The 17,184-nt window shown below is 39.2% G+C and overlaps 1 protein-coding gene across 1 annotated transcript in view; it reads left to right on the top strand.

Annotated features, from left to right (window-relative positions):
- The first annotated feature begins 298 nt into the window (after positions 1-298).
- Positions 299-17,184, top strand: part of ANKRD10 (ankyrin repeat domain 10) — a 37,554-nt gene continuing 20,668 nt past the window's right edge. The window contains exons 1-3 of the mRNA XM_053936511.1: positions 299-610; positions 6,493-6,645; positions 15,045-15,136. Coding sequence (XP_053792486.1) covers positions 410-610; positions 6,493-6,645; positions 15,045-15,136 — 446 coding nt within the window. The 5' untranslated portion in view covers positions 299-409. The remainder of the gene's footprint in view (positions 611-6,492; positions 6,646-15,044; positions 15,137-17,184) is intronic.

Here is a 17,184-nt window from a genome sequence, read left to right as displayed (position 1 = left end):
GAGGGAAGGGAAGCGAGTGGGGAGAGAGAGAGAAGAGAAGGGAGGGCGGGAGAGAGGAAAAGCGGAGAGGCGGGGAGAGGGATAGGCGAAGCCGGAGCGGGAGGAAGAAGGAGCACGAACGGGAGGGGAGAGCAGAGGAAGGGAGGGGCCGCCCGCTCCCCGCCGCGCCCCGCCTCACGCGGGCCCGCCCGCCCCGCTCCGGGCGCCCCGAGGGCCGCGCGGCCCCGCCACGCGAGGGGCGGAGCGTCGCGCGCGGCCCCGCCCCGCTCCCTTTGTGCCGGGGCCGCGCGCGCCAGCCGCAGTCGCCGTCGCTTCCCGCCAGGGCAGCGCGCGCCCGCCCGCTCGCTCCTCTTTCCCCTTCTCCCTCCCCCATTCCTTCCTGTTCCCTCTCACCGCTCTCCCGCTCGCCATGTCGCTGGGAGCTGGCCCCGAGGCGGGCTTCTCCAGCGAGGAGTTGCTGACCCTGCGCTTCCCCCTGCACCGCGCCTGCCGCGATGGGGACCTGCCCGCCCTGTGCGCGCTGCTCCAGAGTTCGCCTCGCTCCGACCTGGCGGCCGAGGATTCCTTCTATGGCTGGACGCCCATCCACTGGGCCGCGCACTTCGGCAAGGTGGGGCCTGGTCGGGCTCGGCCGGCGGCGGGAGCGGGGGTGGGAACGGGAAGGAGAAGGGGAAGGAGGGCGCGATTCCCGCTCGCGCGCAACGCGGCGCCATCTTTGCCCCTAGCGCGCGCTGTGCCGGGAGGCGCCGCCGCCCCCCTCCCTCGCCTCACCGCCTCCTGCCGCTCCTCAGGGAGTCGGGCGGGACGGGAGCGGACAGCCGCGATGCTTGGCTCCGTTCCTGTCCCCGCGGTCAGCGAGGCGTGGGTGGCGCAGGTCACGGGGCTGGCGGCACCTGCCGTCTCGGCATCACTCATCCCAGTCCCACTGCTGGCGGCAGCCGCCGCTCTCCTTCCCCGGTACTTTGCCGGGTGACAGGAAAGGGTAGCCCCGCGCATCGCGCTCGGGCTGCCAAATGGCGCCTGGGCCACCGGCACAGGAGCGAGTGATGAGGAGCAGCCGATCCCCCCCCGGACACCCCCGGCGGACGCCGGCCATGCGGGCTGGAGGCAGCGCCGCGGCGCGACCTCTTCCCCGCCCTCGGCTGATCCTCCTTCCATGCCGGCCCTCCCTCCCGGGGCGCTTCGCGCTTTGTCTGCGCGGTCTGGTCGCGATCGTGTCGTCCCCAGGCTCCGCACCTGGAGACCGTTGTGTTGTGGTGCCCGTGTTATGACAACCGGCTCGGTAGGAGTTCGGGTAGAAGGTGCTTGTTGTGCTTGTAAGGCGCTCCCCTTTCACCTTCAGTAGGAAAAATAAATTGTGGTTCATACGTATGGAATTTTCTGCATTGGCGTCTTTATATTGCAGAAAAGACCGAAACATAAGAAGTAGCTACCCTAATTTCACATGTTAGAATGAGTGGTATTCTAATTTCTCGATTTTAATATATGCGTTTCCTGTTTCTGGTGCAGTGACTATCTCAGACTATACAGGGTTCTAGCCTAGAGGGTTAGGATCTGGTTTTTTTCCTCATTGATTTGTCTGAGTTCAATATTCGAGGGGCTTTTGTTCTTGTTCTCCCTCCCATTTCTCGTATACTTGTATTTGCTTATTGGTTGTGTGCCAGAGGAGGAAGATTGATGTACTTAGGCAGTTGTCATGGTTTATAAAAGGGCATTAGGAGATGGTTTCTATAGGTTATGTGATCTTATCTGCAGTTGCTTCTTTGAGAAGCTTTTAGAAGCAGCTTTAGCTAAGTAGTCTTCCTGTCCTAAAACAAGGGAAAACAAAAAACCCTAAACCCACAAAATCCAAAATGTAGAATAGTCTTTCATCTGTTGAGAAAGAAGTTAATAATCTGCACTCCAAAAAAGTGCAGTACCTTTGTTTTCCTTGTGAAGTACACTCGCAGGAAATATTAAGCTACTAATTTACTAATTGGCCTTACATTCTTCTCTTTCTTTTTTCTGTCTTGTAAGAATTTCTTTTCAGTATGAGCTTCTAGCAGTCTTGTTTTTGCGAGGTAGTAGTTACTGGATTATTTGATATGGATTTTGGGTAGTGTATGTGTTGTTTTGTTTTTTCCTTTGAGCATCTTCGGCTTTCTGCTAACCATCCTAGGTTGAGTGAGCTTTTGTGTGCATTCCAGTTTCTGTTGAAGAGACTCCTGCAGAAATAGCAAACAAAGGGAACAAGTCGGCCTGGAACATGTTGTGCTTGTATTTGCTATTTTCATTCTTAGGTATGGGCAGAATTTGATGGGTGATGGTGTCACATATTCGGGGGAAATCTGGCAGATTAAATGAGACTTACAAAGGTGACATGAGCTGTAAATGGGTTTTATAGAATTTTGTTCATATGTTTTTTCCTGAAAACCATCAGATCTAGGCAGCAATTTATGGATGTTAGCTACATACTTTCTAGTCGAGTTGTGTTCCTTTCTCAGAGCCAAAAACTGCACAGCACTTTGAAAAAGTTACAGTAGTGTAATTGGATCCCAAACCCGGCTGGCTTTGTGTTTGTGTGGCATAGTTACACGTGTACCTTTCACCAGTTAGCTGAGTGTTGCCAGCAGTGACACAGGAGCTGCTCAGATGCGTGTCTTACATTCATATTTATGGCATTTTTCTTTCCCAAATTCACATTCGTCTGAAGGAAATGGAAAATTCTTCTGTTTCTCAAAGTACCACAGTTTTCAAATGTTAATTTTTGAAGTGTTGGTTAACAGTTACTGAACAGGTCTCTTTCTCTTCACCTCTTTGCTTTTCTAGATTTTGTGGGATATTCACTTGTTGGGTTTTTTTTCTTTTCCTGGAAGAAATTACGTGATGACAGACCTTCATGTCTATCTGTCTGATATAGGGGCAGTTCTTAACATGGTCCACCAGACCATTGCTTCTCACTGGATCTCTGTATGACACTGAAAAGACAAAATTGATTTAGTTCTTTTCTGGAACTACCTGTGAGCAATTAAATCGAAGCCAGTTCATACATGTACACACATGTGTTCCTGCACACGCAGCAGGAGTCCGGGTTTGGTGAACTTCAAAGAGCGTTTCCTTTCCCTCTGCCTGTGGCGCAGGTTGAACATGGAAGATGGCTGTCCCTGCATCAAAGGGCAGTACAGAAAAATTTTACAGTAAAGCTATGTAGAGCTAAATTCTTGCATGCAGTTGTAGATATGCTTCAGGAAGGAAGTAGCAGCAACGGTCAAGTTGGTTATAAATGAATATGTGAAAGAGGAAAGGGGGCTTATCGGGGAGAAAATACTGGTGCAACACCAATACCAGTAAAAATGGGGTCTCTTACAACTAAAAGTGAAAACACAGAGTTCTTCAATAACTTTCTCTAAAACATACTTTTGCAGTTTGCAGGTAATACTTAAAATACCAGCAAAGTCAATTGGAGGTGATGGATATTGCAGCTCCTGTTTCTAGTTCTAATATCTGGGCATTTAATGACAATATGGTGCTCATTTTAGAGATGGTAGCAGATGCAAATTTACCTGCTTTGTTGAGTACCTTTGGTGGAGTTTGCATTTTCAGGACATTCCCTGACTGCAGAAAAGTGCTTGTCTCCTGAGATGTGAATTAATTCCCATTAGAGTTTCTGTATTTTAATTGGAGTTAATTATATAGTGCCCTAAATTACACTGGTATTCCACAGAATTCCAAAAAGATGGGTCAGAATGTAAAAATGTCAATAGTCTAAAAAAGCTACCAGGGAGGTAGAAAATCAAGGGCTTGCATAAAATATTGATTTTTATCTTAATTTTAATTCACTTTGTTTTGGAATAACCTTAATTTTCTTTTTAATCACTTGCAATTGAATATTTTTTTCTCTGACCACATCTCTTTGCTTGTGCTCTTCACCTGCTTTTGTTTTTTGTCATTTGACTGTTTACATTATAGGAAGCCAAATAGTAGGAAATATGTCATCTTTCTTTTGGAACAAAAGTGGTAGAGATAAAAATGCCTGTCTCCTGCTTGGTATTCTGCCAGTGTTGTGGCCTATATGGAGGCCTGTCTTTATTCACAAAATCAATTTAACCTCTGCTTTAGGTTGGAAATACCTACTGTATTAAATTTAGGTTATTAAATGAAAGTGGACTTGTGTGTCCCGATCTTAAGCATAAATGATCAAGTGAGGTATTGTTTTTTGTCATGTTGACTTTTCCTGTTTGTGGATGGAATTAATCTCGTTCTTCCATAATGTTGGAAGAAGCGGATTTTTCTGACAGCTGTGATAAAGAAGATCCATACTCAAGCTTTAAATGGGATGAAATATATTCATAGTTTAAGCCCTATGTCTCTAAAGCCAGAGTATGCAAAAAAAAAAAAAAAAAAAAAGGCAAAAACAATGTTTAAAAATGAAGCTGCATTAATAATCATGGTGTATGGCCATCTTAGATTTAAGCAGTGCAGGATAGTGCTGGTGAATCAGTTTGTGTTCGTTCCTTTTCAGTCAATGGGCTGTAATGCCTGTCTAATTAAGGAATTCTTTCAGCCCGGTACCTGTGCAGGAAATATTATTCTTTCCTGAAGTTGTAGTGCTTGTCTGGAAATATTTTCAAATGAAGTCTATTGTTCTAAAAACTGGCTGAAATTTATTTTTGCCTTCATTTACCACAGATGAACCTCTTGGTGTAGCTGGAGAGGTGTTTTCCATCACATGACTGATTAATAATTACAGTGTTACAATTAAAGTAATTACTAAGGATTGACAACAATTTTGGGTGCTAATATGTGAAGATCATGGGAAGTCTAATATTGGCAAATACTAAATGTAGTTCAGCAGTCTAGCTGTAAATTATAATCTAGTCACACATTTTCTTAAACAAGTTATTAAATATGTTTTTATTTTCCCCAACAAAAGTGCTTGTTTTCTTTTGAAAAGGTACTTTGGCCATGTTGATGTTTATGGAGCTAGATTCATTAATATGCAATATTCCCGTTATCCTCACCCTTACTTCATGCAGATAGTGAGTTCCTGGTACAACTGTGTCCAGCCTTTACTCCATTACAGTACTTCTGTAAAAAGTAAAAAATGACTTCTGTATATCTCAAGGGATAGGGTTCATATGTGTTTGTTTGAATTATATGAGGAAAGGAAAGAAATGAAGTTGACAACATATTTGCAAAACTAATATAAAATATTTTATTACAGTGGTTGGTACTTTTATCTCGTGTGTAATTCAGCAAGATCAGGAATTTGCAGGTTAAGAGAGGGAGAAAGGCTGATGTACAGCAACCGAGAAGAATGTTACAATCCTGATGTTGATGCTTCTATCTGAGTCAAGCTGCCAGCCCACGTTCAGATGATTTTTAATTGCTCCTTTATGGATGGACTATTCCACAGCTGTGGTGTGGCTGATGTTTTCTTTAATTGTGATATACTGAGACACCCACAGATTTGTTTTATATGAACTAGTGCCTGAGATATGGTGTAAGGGTCTTTGTTTTGCTGTTGCATTTGTGTGCAGTGGTATTCGTTTTCTATCCACAGTAAATGGATGCCTAGACTAAATTGTTTATTGCAGCGTAGTGAGTTTCTTTTCCTATCAACAAGACAATGTTACTGTGTGACAGGAAAAGGAGTGTTGTTTTGACTATTTTTGAAAGTTGAGGTCATCGTAGCAGTTGTTTGCCTAGTTTCTACAAATGAGAAGTTATGAACCTTTAAAAATAGTATCTGGTTATCTGACACTTCTGGTAAGTATGTTGGGGAAAGAAGGCAGAATATAATTTGACAATTACTGCAAATTTTTAAAACAAAAAAGGCTTTTATTATCTTTGTGGTGCCACAAACAAGCAGCCTGTTTTGTTTTTAACAGTTCCTTATCTGAAGAAACAAGAAAATGGTGGAATCAATTTATTCCTTTTATAGATTTAATATATATTCTTAAGTATTAATTTTCTTAACTAATCTGTTGTCACTCCAGGAATACATTAAAGAAATGGAAAATATTTTGGTTTTGTGATCCAGCTTTATATAAACTCTGCTGAGTGCATCTATGTATCTCCTAATAACACTTTTGTTTTGGCAAATGTTATCTAATAATATCTGGTTAGTATCATGTTTGCTGGATCAGAGCTCTCCCCCTTTTTTTCCCCTCTTTTTCTTTCTTCCCTTTCTACCCTCTTAACAAAAGTGAACTGAATCTCTCTTGTAGTTAGGATTGAAGTGTTTATGTCCTCTTTTCCTCTTTCCTGAAAATAAAGGTGAAATTCAGTTTTGGAGTTCAATTTGGAGAATTAAGTACTTCTCAGGTATGATCTATGACTGAAGGAGGAGGGAGGAAATCTTAAATTTCATATTATGTCTTGCTTTTCGTTTATGTAGTCTTACTAGTAAGCTTAGCTCTTCTAGGTTTTATGTGCTTATTTAGCACATGCTAATTGTCATAGCACATCTGTGTAACGTTTTTGGTTTTATTTTCCCTCATGTCTTTAAAGCTGGAGTGCCTAATGCAGTTAGTAAGAGCTGGAGCTTCTGTAAATGCCAGTACAACACGTTTTGCTCAAACACCAGCCCACATTGCTGCTTTTGGAGGACATCCACAGTGCCTGAATTGGTTGATTCAAGTGGGGGCCAACATAAACAAACAGGTATGGATTAATGTGTATTTCACATATGCATATAGTTCTGCAAGGAGTATCTTGATCCCTTTTTTATGACATGTATGAGCCTTACAGTAACATACAGATGCTTCATTTTTGACATCAGCTGAAGTCAAATGACTTAATTATCAGTTATAGACATTTTACATAGGAGTAAAGGTAGGGCTAATAAATGTCCTTTAAGCCTCTAGGGGTTTGGAGGATATTTGTTTTAGGAATTGACATCTTGCTGCTTCTTGAACAAAGTGGTAATGTTGCCTTGGTGTTGGCAGCATTAGCAAATACTCTGATATTGTAGTGCCGCTGCAGGGGCAAGAAGAAGACTAGTGAGGAACATAATACTTAATAAATATGCTAAGAATTGAAAATTTTACCATTACCTACAGAACCATGAGACCTTTGTGGTGCTTCATGATTCACTCATACATCTAACTAGTAAGAGCTGCCTTGATTTATTTTAAGGTGCATCTGGTTTTATGTTGCTTTTCTTTTAGATTATTTCTAAAGCTTTTCTAATAGCTTTCTGAAAATAATGAGAAACATGTATTTGACTAACAAAGAATGAATAGGTGATTTTAAAAGTTTCTTTTGCCCCCTTTTTTTTCTACAATAACTTTCATTAGTTTTAGGTGAGTATATCATATTTTTGGTAGCAGAGAGTGCATTAATATAGCAAAATTCCTGCAACGGAGTGTTGTACTCTGGTAGAGTAACAGAATTAAAAACTATCATCATGTTTTTGAGGAAAATGTTTGAAGTACTGAATGAATCTGTTATGTATGCTGGTCATGCATAACATCCTTTTTAATGGTAATCAAAAGTATTTTTAATAATACTCTAATAATATTCTGAGATTAATTAATACTACAGCATATGCTGTTGTTAAAAGCTGTGGTATAACACAGCATTCATAAAATGTCTGGCCTGTTAAATCTTTCATCATACTTTTCTTAAAATATTTAAGGACCAGACTGCGTTTTATATGCAGTAGAGTTAAGCTAAGTCTGCTGAAGAACTAAAACATTTGCATTTCTAGAGTTTGGTTCTTTTTTTTTTTTAAGCTGTGCAAAAATAAGAAATGGGGAAGTTTGTGTTGAGTTTTCAGAAAAGAAGTCTGGTGCATTGAGAACAGCTGTGAGACACCAGGAGAATTGTAGAAACAATGAAGGTGGCTGGATGCAGAGGCTATAGATCGCATCTTCTCCTTGATACCTGACAAAAGTAACTTATGCAAAAAGTTATTGCTGCATAGTGGTAGAATCTTCAGAAGAGAAAATACAAGAACTGTAAATGCATCTGGAGACCAGGTAAGAATGTAAAGAAATGGTGATTAGAGAGGAGACGTGGCATGCACAGAATAAAGATATACAAATAACTGCTAAATGAGAAGAGAAGAATGAATGAAAGTGAATGAATGAGAAGAATGAAAGTTTCCAGCTATGAGGATAAAGAGAAGAACTGACCAGTAAGGTTGAAATGGAGTTCAAGAGCAAGCTTGATGTCCTGGAACATGATGAGGGGGAAAAAAATCACGTGTAGCGAGTGAGGTTGTAGCAAAGAAGAAAGTAGCAGCTAGCTCCCAGAAGAAGAGAACAGTGTGGAGAGATCTCTCCATGGGCTGAGGGCAGCATGCAGATGACTGTAAAAGAAACCAGAAGGCAGTATAATATGCAGTTTAAAATGGGCAGGAGACTCATTCCAGCTTAAAGAAGTCACTAAGGCAAGCCAGTGACTCAGGAGTGTGTATGTTGCTGGTTTGTTGCCAGAGCAAATAGTCCTCAACCTTGTCAAGTTCTCAGATAGTGATGATAGTGCCTTACAGACTTCTAGGGTAGACTGAGGCAGTGACAGACCACAGACACGAGAGATGGGTACTGAGAGCTGACACGGTGGGTGCCTTGTATGTCGTTAATGGTAGGCTCAAGTTACACTGAACTGGAGTTAAGTGTTAAGTTAACTTGAGTTACCACTGAATGTAGTAACTTTTTTTTGCACCCACAAAATACTAATTGAACACATGACCAGAGGTATTTTAAACTCAGTTCAGTGGCAAAATAAGATACCTCTGCTTAATTAAAATGGTAGTAGAAACAAAAAAGCCTCTATAAGTTTGTGGGATACAACTGGTCAGTTGCACTGTTTTCTCATGCACAAGCACTGAAAGCTGGGCAGTGTGCCTTGGTGAGAACTAAAGCAGAAAACTCATCCCACAGATAGTTGAAATGTTTCATACATGGCTATGTAAAGCACAGTGCATGCTTTGCTATCCCCAGTTCCCTCAGCTGTTTATTGAATTGCAGTCAAATTCTACTATTCTTGTTTGATTTGAACTCCTTAAATGATCTCTGTTCTTTATTTAATTTGCAAGCACTTTTAGGTGATCATCTAGGGCTTCCACCCACACTTTTGAGCTTTTGGAGCACTATTTCCTGATGTGTATTTTGTTTATTCCTTCCAGCTCGCTGACTGATGCTGTACTCCAAACAGACATAGTCACTGGCTAATGCTTGTGTGAGGACAAGTGTTCCATGGACACTGGATACAAAACACATGCTGAGAAAGATCTGGGAATGCTTGATATTTAAACTAGTAAACTTTTCCTTCCAAACTGACTTCTGGTCATTGGCTACAGACTAACCCTTCACTTCTGGAAAAAGAAAAGGATAGCTTCTGAAAAGGAATCCACTCGAGTCTCTCAGTTTTACAGTAAACCTCCGGTACTCAGTAGAATTTGCATGCATGCTTTCATATCTGCCCTGAGGTATTGTATTGTAGCTCATGCTGCCTGCCCTGAAGTTTAGGAAAACTTAAACATGTCTTCTCTTGTTGCTGGTGAGAGTTGCCCGGGACACTTCTCAGGCAGCAGCAGTGAAGGACAGATGCTGAAAACTGCTTGTCCCGACTGCACTTTTCTCCCCAAATAAATTATGTGAGTATATCCTGTGATGCCCAGCCCTCTTATGTAACTTTATGTGCTGGCTAGAATCACATCTGTTTCTCATCAGTGGGCAGTTCCTTGCTCCCAGGATCACCATATAAAAATACACAGGAGGAAAACTGAAGTGCTAAGCAATGGTCTGTTTCTACCCATCAGTGTATTCAAGACAATGTCCTACTGTTTCTGATTTTTCTTTTTTTTTCCCCTCAGTGGGCTGTGCCTGCGAATAGTTCTTAGTAGTGTGACTCAGGACCTGCATTTGGCTGCCTGCCTGCTCTAGTTCACTGTAACAGTGCAAAGCAATTATCCTGCTAGTTTTTTTGAGGATTTTTTTCTGATGCTTTATCCTTGTCACAACACAGATTGGTTCTGGGCTGTTGTATATACTAGATACATCAGATAAAAAAGTACTTTCTGATTTAGAAAATCATTAAACTTAATTTAAATATATTTTCCCTGTAGCCTCAGCCTATTAAACATTTCTATTGTATGTTGCCTTTGTTGATAGGCCAAAAAAAAGTATTGTGTGACCTGTCATAAAGGGAAGGAAAAAGAAATACTGTGCCCTTACAGGGGATGCAACTTAATATTTGTGCAGTCAGTTACCATCATATGGCAGTGGTGGCAGATTGTTTTAGGAGGGTTATACTACCCACAGGAGCAAGAACTGTAAGTAGGCTGATATCCTTGGGAGGAAGAAAACATTCTTTGGGTGTATTACAGTTTCTATTTTAAACAACAGTTAGGTGTAAATCCAGATAAAAAGATTCCATAACTTCTCACTTGCACACAAAAGCCTTTTTAAGGAGGAAAAGTACTCAGTGTTCTCTAGTTTCTACTTCCTAGATTCAGAAAGGATGGGATACAGGTGCTAAGAAATGTAAGAAATGAGTAGTGTTTGGAAATGTCATGTGATAGAGGACTGAAATTCAGTCAGCTGAGTTAAAGAATGGAGTTAGTTTGTATTTCTTATCAAGTAAGGGCTTCTGTGTCTTACGTATCACTTGTTAGAAGTATTTTAGAAGTGTTTGCCCAGTGTTGAGGTTTAACCTCAGTGGATACCTAAGCACTACACAGCTGCTTGTTCCCCCACACAGTGAGGTGAGGGGGGGAATCAGAAGGGAAGTGTGAGAACTCATGGGTTGAACTAAAGACAGGTTAACAGGTAAGAAAAGGAAACAAAGAAAAAGAAATCCAAGAAAATCAAGTGATAAAATATTTTTGAAACCCTCACAGCACAGTGCAAAAAGCTTTGTTGCTCACCACTACCTCACTGATGCCAGCCAGTGCTGGAGCAATGAAGCCCCAGTTCTACTTGCTGAGCATGATGTCATATGGTATGGGATAATCCTCTGGTCCATTTGGGTCAGTGGTCCCAGCTGTGCCACATCTCAGCCTACTCCCAGCTAGAACATTGGTGTACTAAAAACACTTTGCTGGTCACAAACCCAAAACATATTACCAGGTACTATGAAGAAAATGAAGTGTAATCCATCCAAAACAGTATACATAGTTGAAAGCTTTCAGTATAAGTGTATGTGGGAGCTTTTTATTTTTAAAAATAAATTCCTGCAAGTAAGTTGCTTTTGGTTTTGGGGTTTTTTTGTTTATTTTTTTGTTGTTGTGTTGGTTTGGTTGTTTTTTGGGTTTGATTGGTTGGGGTTTTTTGCTAAATGGAAGGAATGTAAAGGTACCAATGAGTGAAATCAATTGAATCATACCCAGGGACTTGGAATTTGGAGAACCAAATAGGAAATGTGGTCTGGATTCAACTGGACCATCCTCAAGCAAACAGAATTCAGGTCCAAAAAAGACAGAGGGAGGAAAAATAGAGTAAAAAAAATGTCTTTAGACTGAATTGAAAAAAATACCCATACATGAAAGCGGCCTGGGAAGAGAGTTTGAGAAAAGTATTTAATCAGTAGGGGAAGTGTCTTTTGAGGTTAAGAGCATAGTGAGGAACTGGAAACTGATTAATCAAGCTGAGATAGATTTACTGATTAAAGCCAAAAAAAGCAAAGGACTCTTTAGCCACATAAATAAAAAGATAATTAGGAAGGAAGCTAGATGTTTATTCAGTAAAATGAAATAGAAGTCAAAGGTAATCTAGTCATGACCCCAAGCTAGAGAAGACTGCCCTTGTCTGTGTGAAAGGGTAGCCATTATTTCCAAGGGAAAGGAGGAAGACATTCAGCAATGGGTTGGAAAAACTAAATGTGTCTGTGATAGTTCATTAATTTTTTGCCATTTCTTCAAGAGCACTGTGCACAAAATATTTACTAACCACAGAACCAATCAATGTAATTTAGCATTCAAGATAATATAATAATGAAAATTAGTTTGAGTTTTTTACTCATTTATTTATGATGCACCCTCTAGATTGGGAGACAAGTATGGGGTGTTTGTGCAGTGTTGCAACAGAGGGACAAGTTCTGCTCTAGTTGTGAAAGGCCAGTACAAGTCATTGATGCTTCTCTTCCTGGAATATTATTACAGAACGGATTACATCAGACTCAAGCACAGATGGGAAGTGTGACCAATTTAAAGGACTATGAGGTGTTATCAGGGGTAGTGAGGAATTAATAGAGCTTCTCAAAATAAAATAACTTCTTTTGTGAGATAAAAGAGATAGGGAAGAAGTATCTTACACATAAGAATGTGCAGATGGGCTATACCCTGAACTGCTCTCAGGAGCTTCTTGGAAAAAAATGTTACTTTGTTTTCCTGTTTGGTCACATCCATTCCAGTTGTTGAATCAAAACAATTGTTCTGAGACTTAACAGAGTACTTTTGTTTCCTTCTGTATGCATTGAAAAATTTAAAAGCCACCTTTCAGTGGGATTTATATTTTTTCTATGTATATTTCTTTTCCATTTAGTCTAACTTATAATCTAGAGTGAATTTCTGAGGAGAGCTAGGAAAGTGTTTCAGTGCAAATATATTTGGCCCCTTACGAGAATTTCAAAGCAACATAATAGTAGTGATGACTGAAATTTGGGTGCTGTAATTAAAAGCAATGCTATAAAAATCTAAATCTGTGTGTTCTGTAATTTTTAAAGTATTTTTTTAATTCCTTAACTTGAGACACACGGTTTTCTGGGCCAGTGATTAAAAGCAGCCCTTCTCAAGACATATATTCCCTTCTGAAATACTAATCTTACCTGTTTGGTGATGAAAGTGGTAGCTGCTATAAGCTTAGCTCATTCTTCTAATGCAATGCTGGGGAGTCCTTTTGCAAAGGGTCTTCTCTCATCCTTTTTGTGTTTCCCCACAGCAATGTTGGAATTCAGTTCTCTAGATCTTACTATGGGCAATGTGCCAGGTTTATAGGGCTAGGGGAGATTTTGTTATCTCTGTCATATGCATGGCCAACTAACCCTAACCTGAACTTCATATTGAGTGATTTTCCTGTAGCTTGGGCTTGTTGATTGATTGATACTAATGCTGACCAAAAGAGGCAAATCACTTACTTTCTATACTTTGACCACTTTAACAAAAGTGGGGAGAGGAGGACACAGTAACAGAATGATGAATAGAAGACAGCTTTTATGACTGGAAAACTTATTACCTAAAGAATTTTTTTCTGGAAAAATTAGCCTTGAATAAATTTCCATGTATGACAGTTTAAAAAATTCTATCCTCTCTTAAACTTCTTTCTCTTCCTGTTACTTCAGGGGAAGTTACAAATAGGAAAAAATTGCATAAACTTAATTGGAAAGCAGTCTTCTATTTATCAGCTGCAGACATCCACTTTGGAAGAAGGACTTTATAGCCCTTTTCTAATCTCTAAGACATTTGCTGCTCTTTCCTGTGCCCAAACCTTGTCAGCCTCAACAATTTTCCTTAGTTTAGAAGAAAGTAAACTTTGTTTGGTGTCATTATTGTTCCCTGCTGGGTGTGCTAGGTAGTTCACTGTTTGGCTGAATATATGTCTTAAGCACTGTTAAGCTGGCTTACCCTCAGTGAATTTGTAACTTGTTCTAAAGATACTTCAGCATGAAATAAAATTGTCAAGTAGAAAATTGAGAATACATACCTCATATCCAAAATTCATTTTCAAGTTATACTTACATGGTCTAAAAGATAGGATTAAATTTCTCAAAAGCTTGACAGACAATTTAAGACACTTAGTAGCTTCTAGGTACTATGATGATATTTTGCATATATTCACATTTCAAGTAGAGTTAAAGTCTAGCCAGTACTGTGGAGTTAGGCATGAACACTGTTGTGTGTAAATACTGGTTAATTAGTAAAGGTGCTGTGTTAATTTAATAGCTAATGTTGATATTTTAATAAAAGGAACAGGGAAGCTAAACTGAGGCACATACAGTTAGAACATGTTTAATATCTGGAACAGACTAGTGAAGTCTGTCAAAAGTTTGAAGACAAAAAGAAGGGGGGAAGAAAACAAAGCCAAAAAAAAAACCCAAACAAAAAACATACCCTTACTACACTGTGGAAGTGTTGAGGATGAATCACATTAGCAGACCAGTAAAACCATTTACTTGCTACTCCAAAGCAGTGTTTCATTTCAGATTCTTTGTGGTTCTTAATACTGATGGTTAATTGCAAGTACTGAATTTCCTCTGCAGCCTGTAGATCACAATGCATGAATTTAGCTGCTGCTTGCTTGGATTTGTAAAATTGTTGTAAATCCTCCCTGTTACCTCTAAGACAGGTAATGGGGAGGAGTTGCCTGAAAAGCAATACTCTACCCCCAGTATGTCTGCACTTTATGCAAAAAAATTACAGGATTGGATGTGCTGGTTACTAATAATATAAATGGAATAAAATGTAATCTATAAATCATAAATATAAATATATTTATATTTATTATTTATATAAGTATAAATTGACAAAATCTGAAAAGACAAATATATAGGATGTGAATCAATGTGTATGTGTTGGGAGAGATCTGGCCTGTCCTATGAACACTGGGCATACCTCTATTACAGTAGAGCTCTGCGTATGTGCTCCTCTCCTGCGAGTACTGATGGTGCAACCCTCAAGGACTGTGTCAGTGTGCCAGCAAGATCTGAAAGCAGCACAGTCCCACAGACTCGGCCTTGCTGCTCCCGAGCTCAAGAGGGCTTGCGCAGTCCAGTGTATTGGGAAAGGAGTGCCGGGAAATGAAGGTGTTAGAATAATGTGTTATGGTGGTGGATGTTGGGAGGGTTAACCAGTTTTCTGAATATGAGTCTGCTGATTGTTGAGCTATTGGATAAGGCTTATCTTGTGAGTTAAATGCCTTTAATGTTACTTGCTAAAAGTCTAATGTACTTGACAGCCAACTGCAGACTTTAAAGTAATGATCAAGTACCTGATGTATTTGCTAGCTAATAATAAATGCTGCTTTTATATATCTGCTTATCTTAATTAAAGTAATGTAATAATAGTATTTTAACTTTTAGTAAGATTATGCTTGACAAAATGTAGTTTGTCTTTACAGGATTATGTTGGTGAAACTCCTATTCATAAAGCAGCACGGTCTGGTAGTATGGATTCCATAAGTGCCCTTGTGGCTCATGGTGCGCAAATAGAGTAAGTGAGGTATTTTTTTTTGTTGTTGATTGTTGTGTGTGTAGCTTACTAACTTAGATTGGTAAACATAGATACTAATTTCAGAAAGAAAAGTCAAAACAGCAGACACATGATCCAAATAATGATGACAGCTAGACGTGTTCAACTGTAATGAAGCCCAAGATATTTTGCATGTCTAGTAATAAAGTTAATTTTCCTTAAATGATGCCATTGTGCTACATTAGTGTTGCACATTCATCTGATATAGTAAAATATTTATTGTGCTTCTGTCAGATGACCCCAACTGCACACTTTATTCAGCATGTAGTTATTTTTTACAAGAAATCTACACTTTGCACTGGTGAATAAATATAGAAAACAATGCAAAAGCAACATTATGTGCAAAACAGCAATTCACACACTTCACCATTAGTTTATTACTGTTTGTTAGTGTATTATGTATTTGCCCTGTTAACTTTTTTCTTTAAAGGTTTATGTACTGCAAAAACATTCAGAAAAGCTCACAAACTTTTGCAACTTACAGCATGGACAAAATGGATGCAGTTTTCACCTAGAAATGTTGAGTATAAGCTCTATGGCTTATAAATAATATCAATACTTTAGCAATATGTTTTAATTAGAACTAGCTTTATTATCTTAAATGGTAACTAGTTACTGTATTTTAACCTGCACTATGAAACTTTGAAGTTGTAAGTGAAATAAGAATAATGTAGTTAATTCCTTGTTTTACCCTTTGGTTTCCATCTTACTGTTTTTGTAATGCTGCCTTGATTAATCTACCATAAAATTTAACTCTTTTAGCTGTGTCATAGAGTATTCAGGGAATATGTTACCTTTAAGTTAATAGTGCACTAATTGCTTTGTATGAAGTGGTTTCATTATAGAAAAATGAAATAAGCTGTCTCAGTTATTGGCAAGCACATCAGTCTTGAATGTATAATTTCACATTTTTCACTCACTTTTGGATATTTTTAAGATAAACTTGGCATTAAATTTACTGTGGAATTGAGCAAACCTTAATTATCATCATCAATTAGTATGTAGTCTTGTGGTTTTAACAAAGTGGCCAACCAAAATAAAAGTTGTGGAACTGCATAAACAATGTGAAATGGGTGATACCTGTCTTTGACCAAAGCTATTTGCAGCAGAAGCAGTGTAGGTTTATAGCAGTTTTAATGAACAGGAAATAATGTGAATTCACAGTTTTCTAACTTTGAATTCCATCTATGTTTCAGATAGATAATTAAACATCAGGTCCTATAATGGGAATGGTAAAATCAGGGATGCAAATGCAAAAGGCTTGTGGAGCAACCCAAGTTTAATCATTTAGAGAGTAGGGACTTGGCCCTGTCACCTGAGGGAGTTAGCTATTAATTGATAGGGGTGAGGATTTTTTTCCTTAGAATCCAGTTTCCAGGTTCAGTATGTTAAATTAGGCCAAATCCATGTATATGCTTTTGACACTGATTAATTTTGGGTCATCTGGTTTTGAAAGCTGGCCCTGATTAATGGTTATGTAGAATTCCCTCGTTTTTGTGAAAACATGAAAATGTAGATGCTCTGGAAGTTCTGACTCCTTTATTTTATGCCTTCAGTTAGAAGAAAAGGAGGGGGGTTTTAGCCATATATTTGAGTTTTAATTTGTATATTAACTGAAATGATAATTGACTGATAAAATTGACTGATAATTGATTGATAAAACCAAGGCAAGAACTTTATGAAATACAGAACTAAGCACTAACTAGAATTAAGCTGCTGATTTGTACTGGTGATTAATAAGTACTTTCTGTTTTTACTGGGATTAGATCTTCTAATCCACTTTTTTATTTCTTAGTATAGTTAACAGTATTGAAGCCTAGTATCATAGGGATGAATGAAATACCTCTTGGGACTGCAAATAGTCAAGTATACTACTTTTACATGATATTTATAATATATGTCCAAAATGCCATCATCCCTAGTTTTTTTATAGCAAGTAGAACAGGGATGCTAAGATTTCATTATTACACCAACACTAGTAACCACTAATGTAATATTGCAAGAAATGT

Source organism: Vidua chalybeata, chromosome 2, assembly GCF_026979565.1.
Source record: "Vidua chalybeata isolate OUT-0048 chromosome 2, bVidCha1 merged haplotype, whole genome shotgun sequence".
Lineage (NCBI taxonomy): Eukaryota > Metazoa > Chordata > Aves > Passeriformes > Viduidae > Vidua > Vidua chalybeata.
This window is presented reverse-complemented; position numbering and strand designations above follow the sequence as displayed.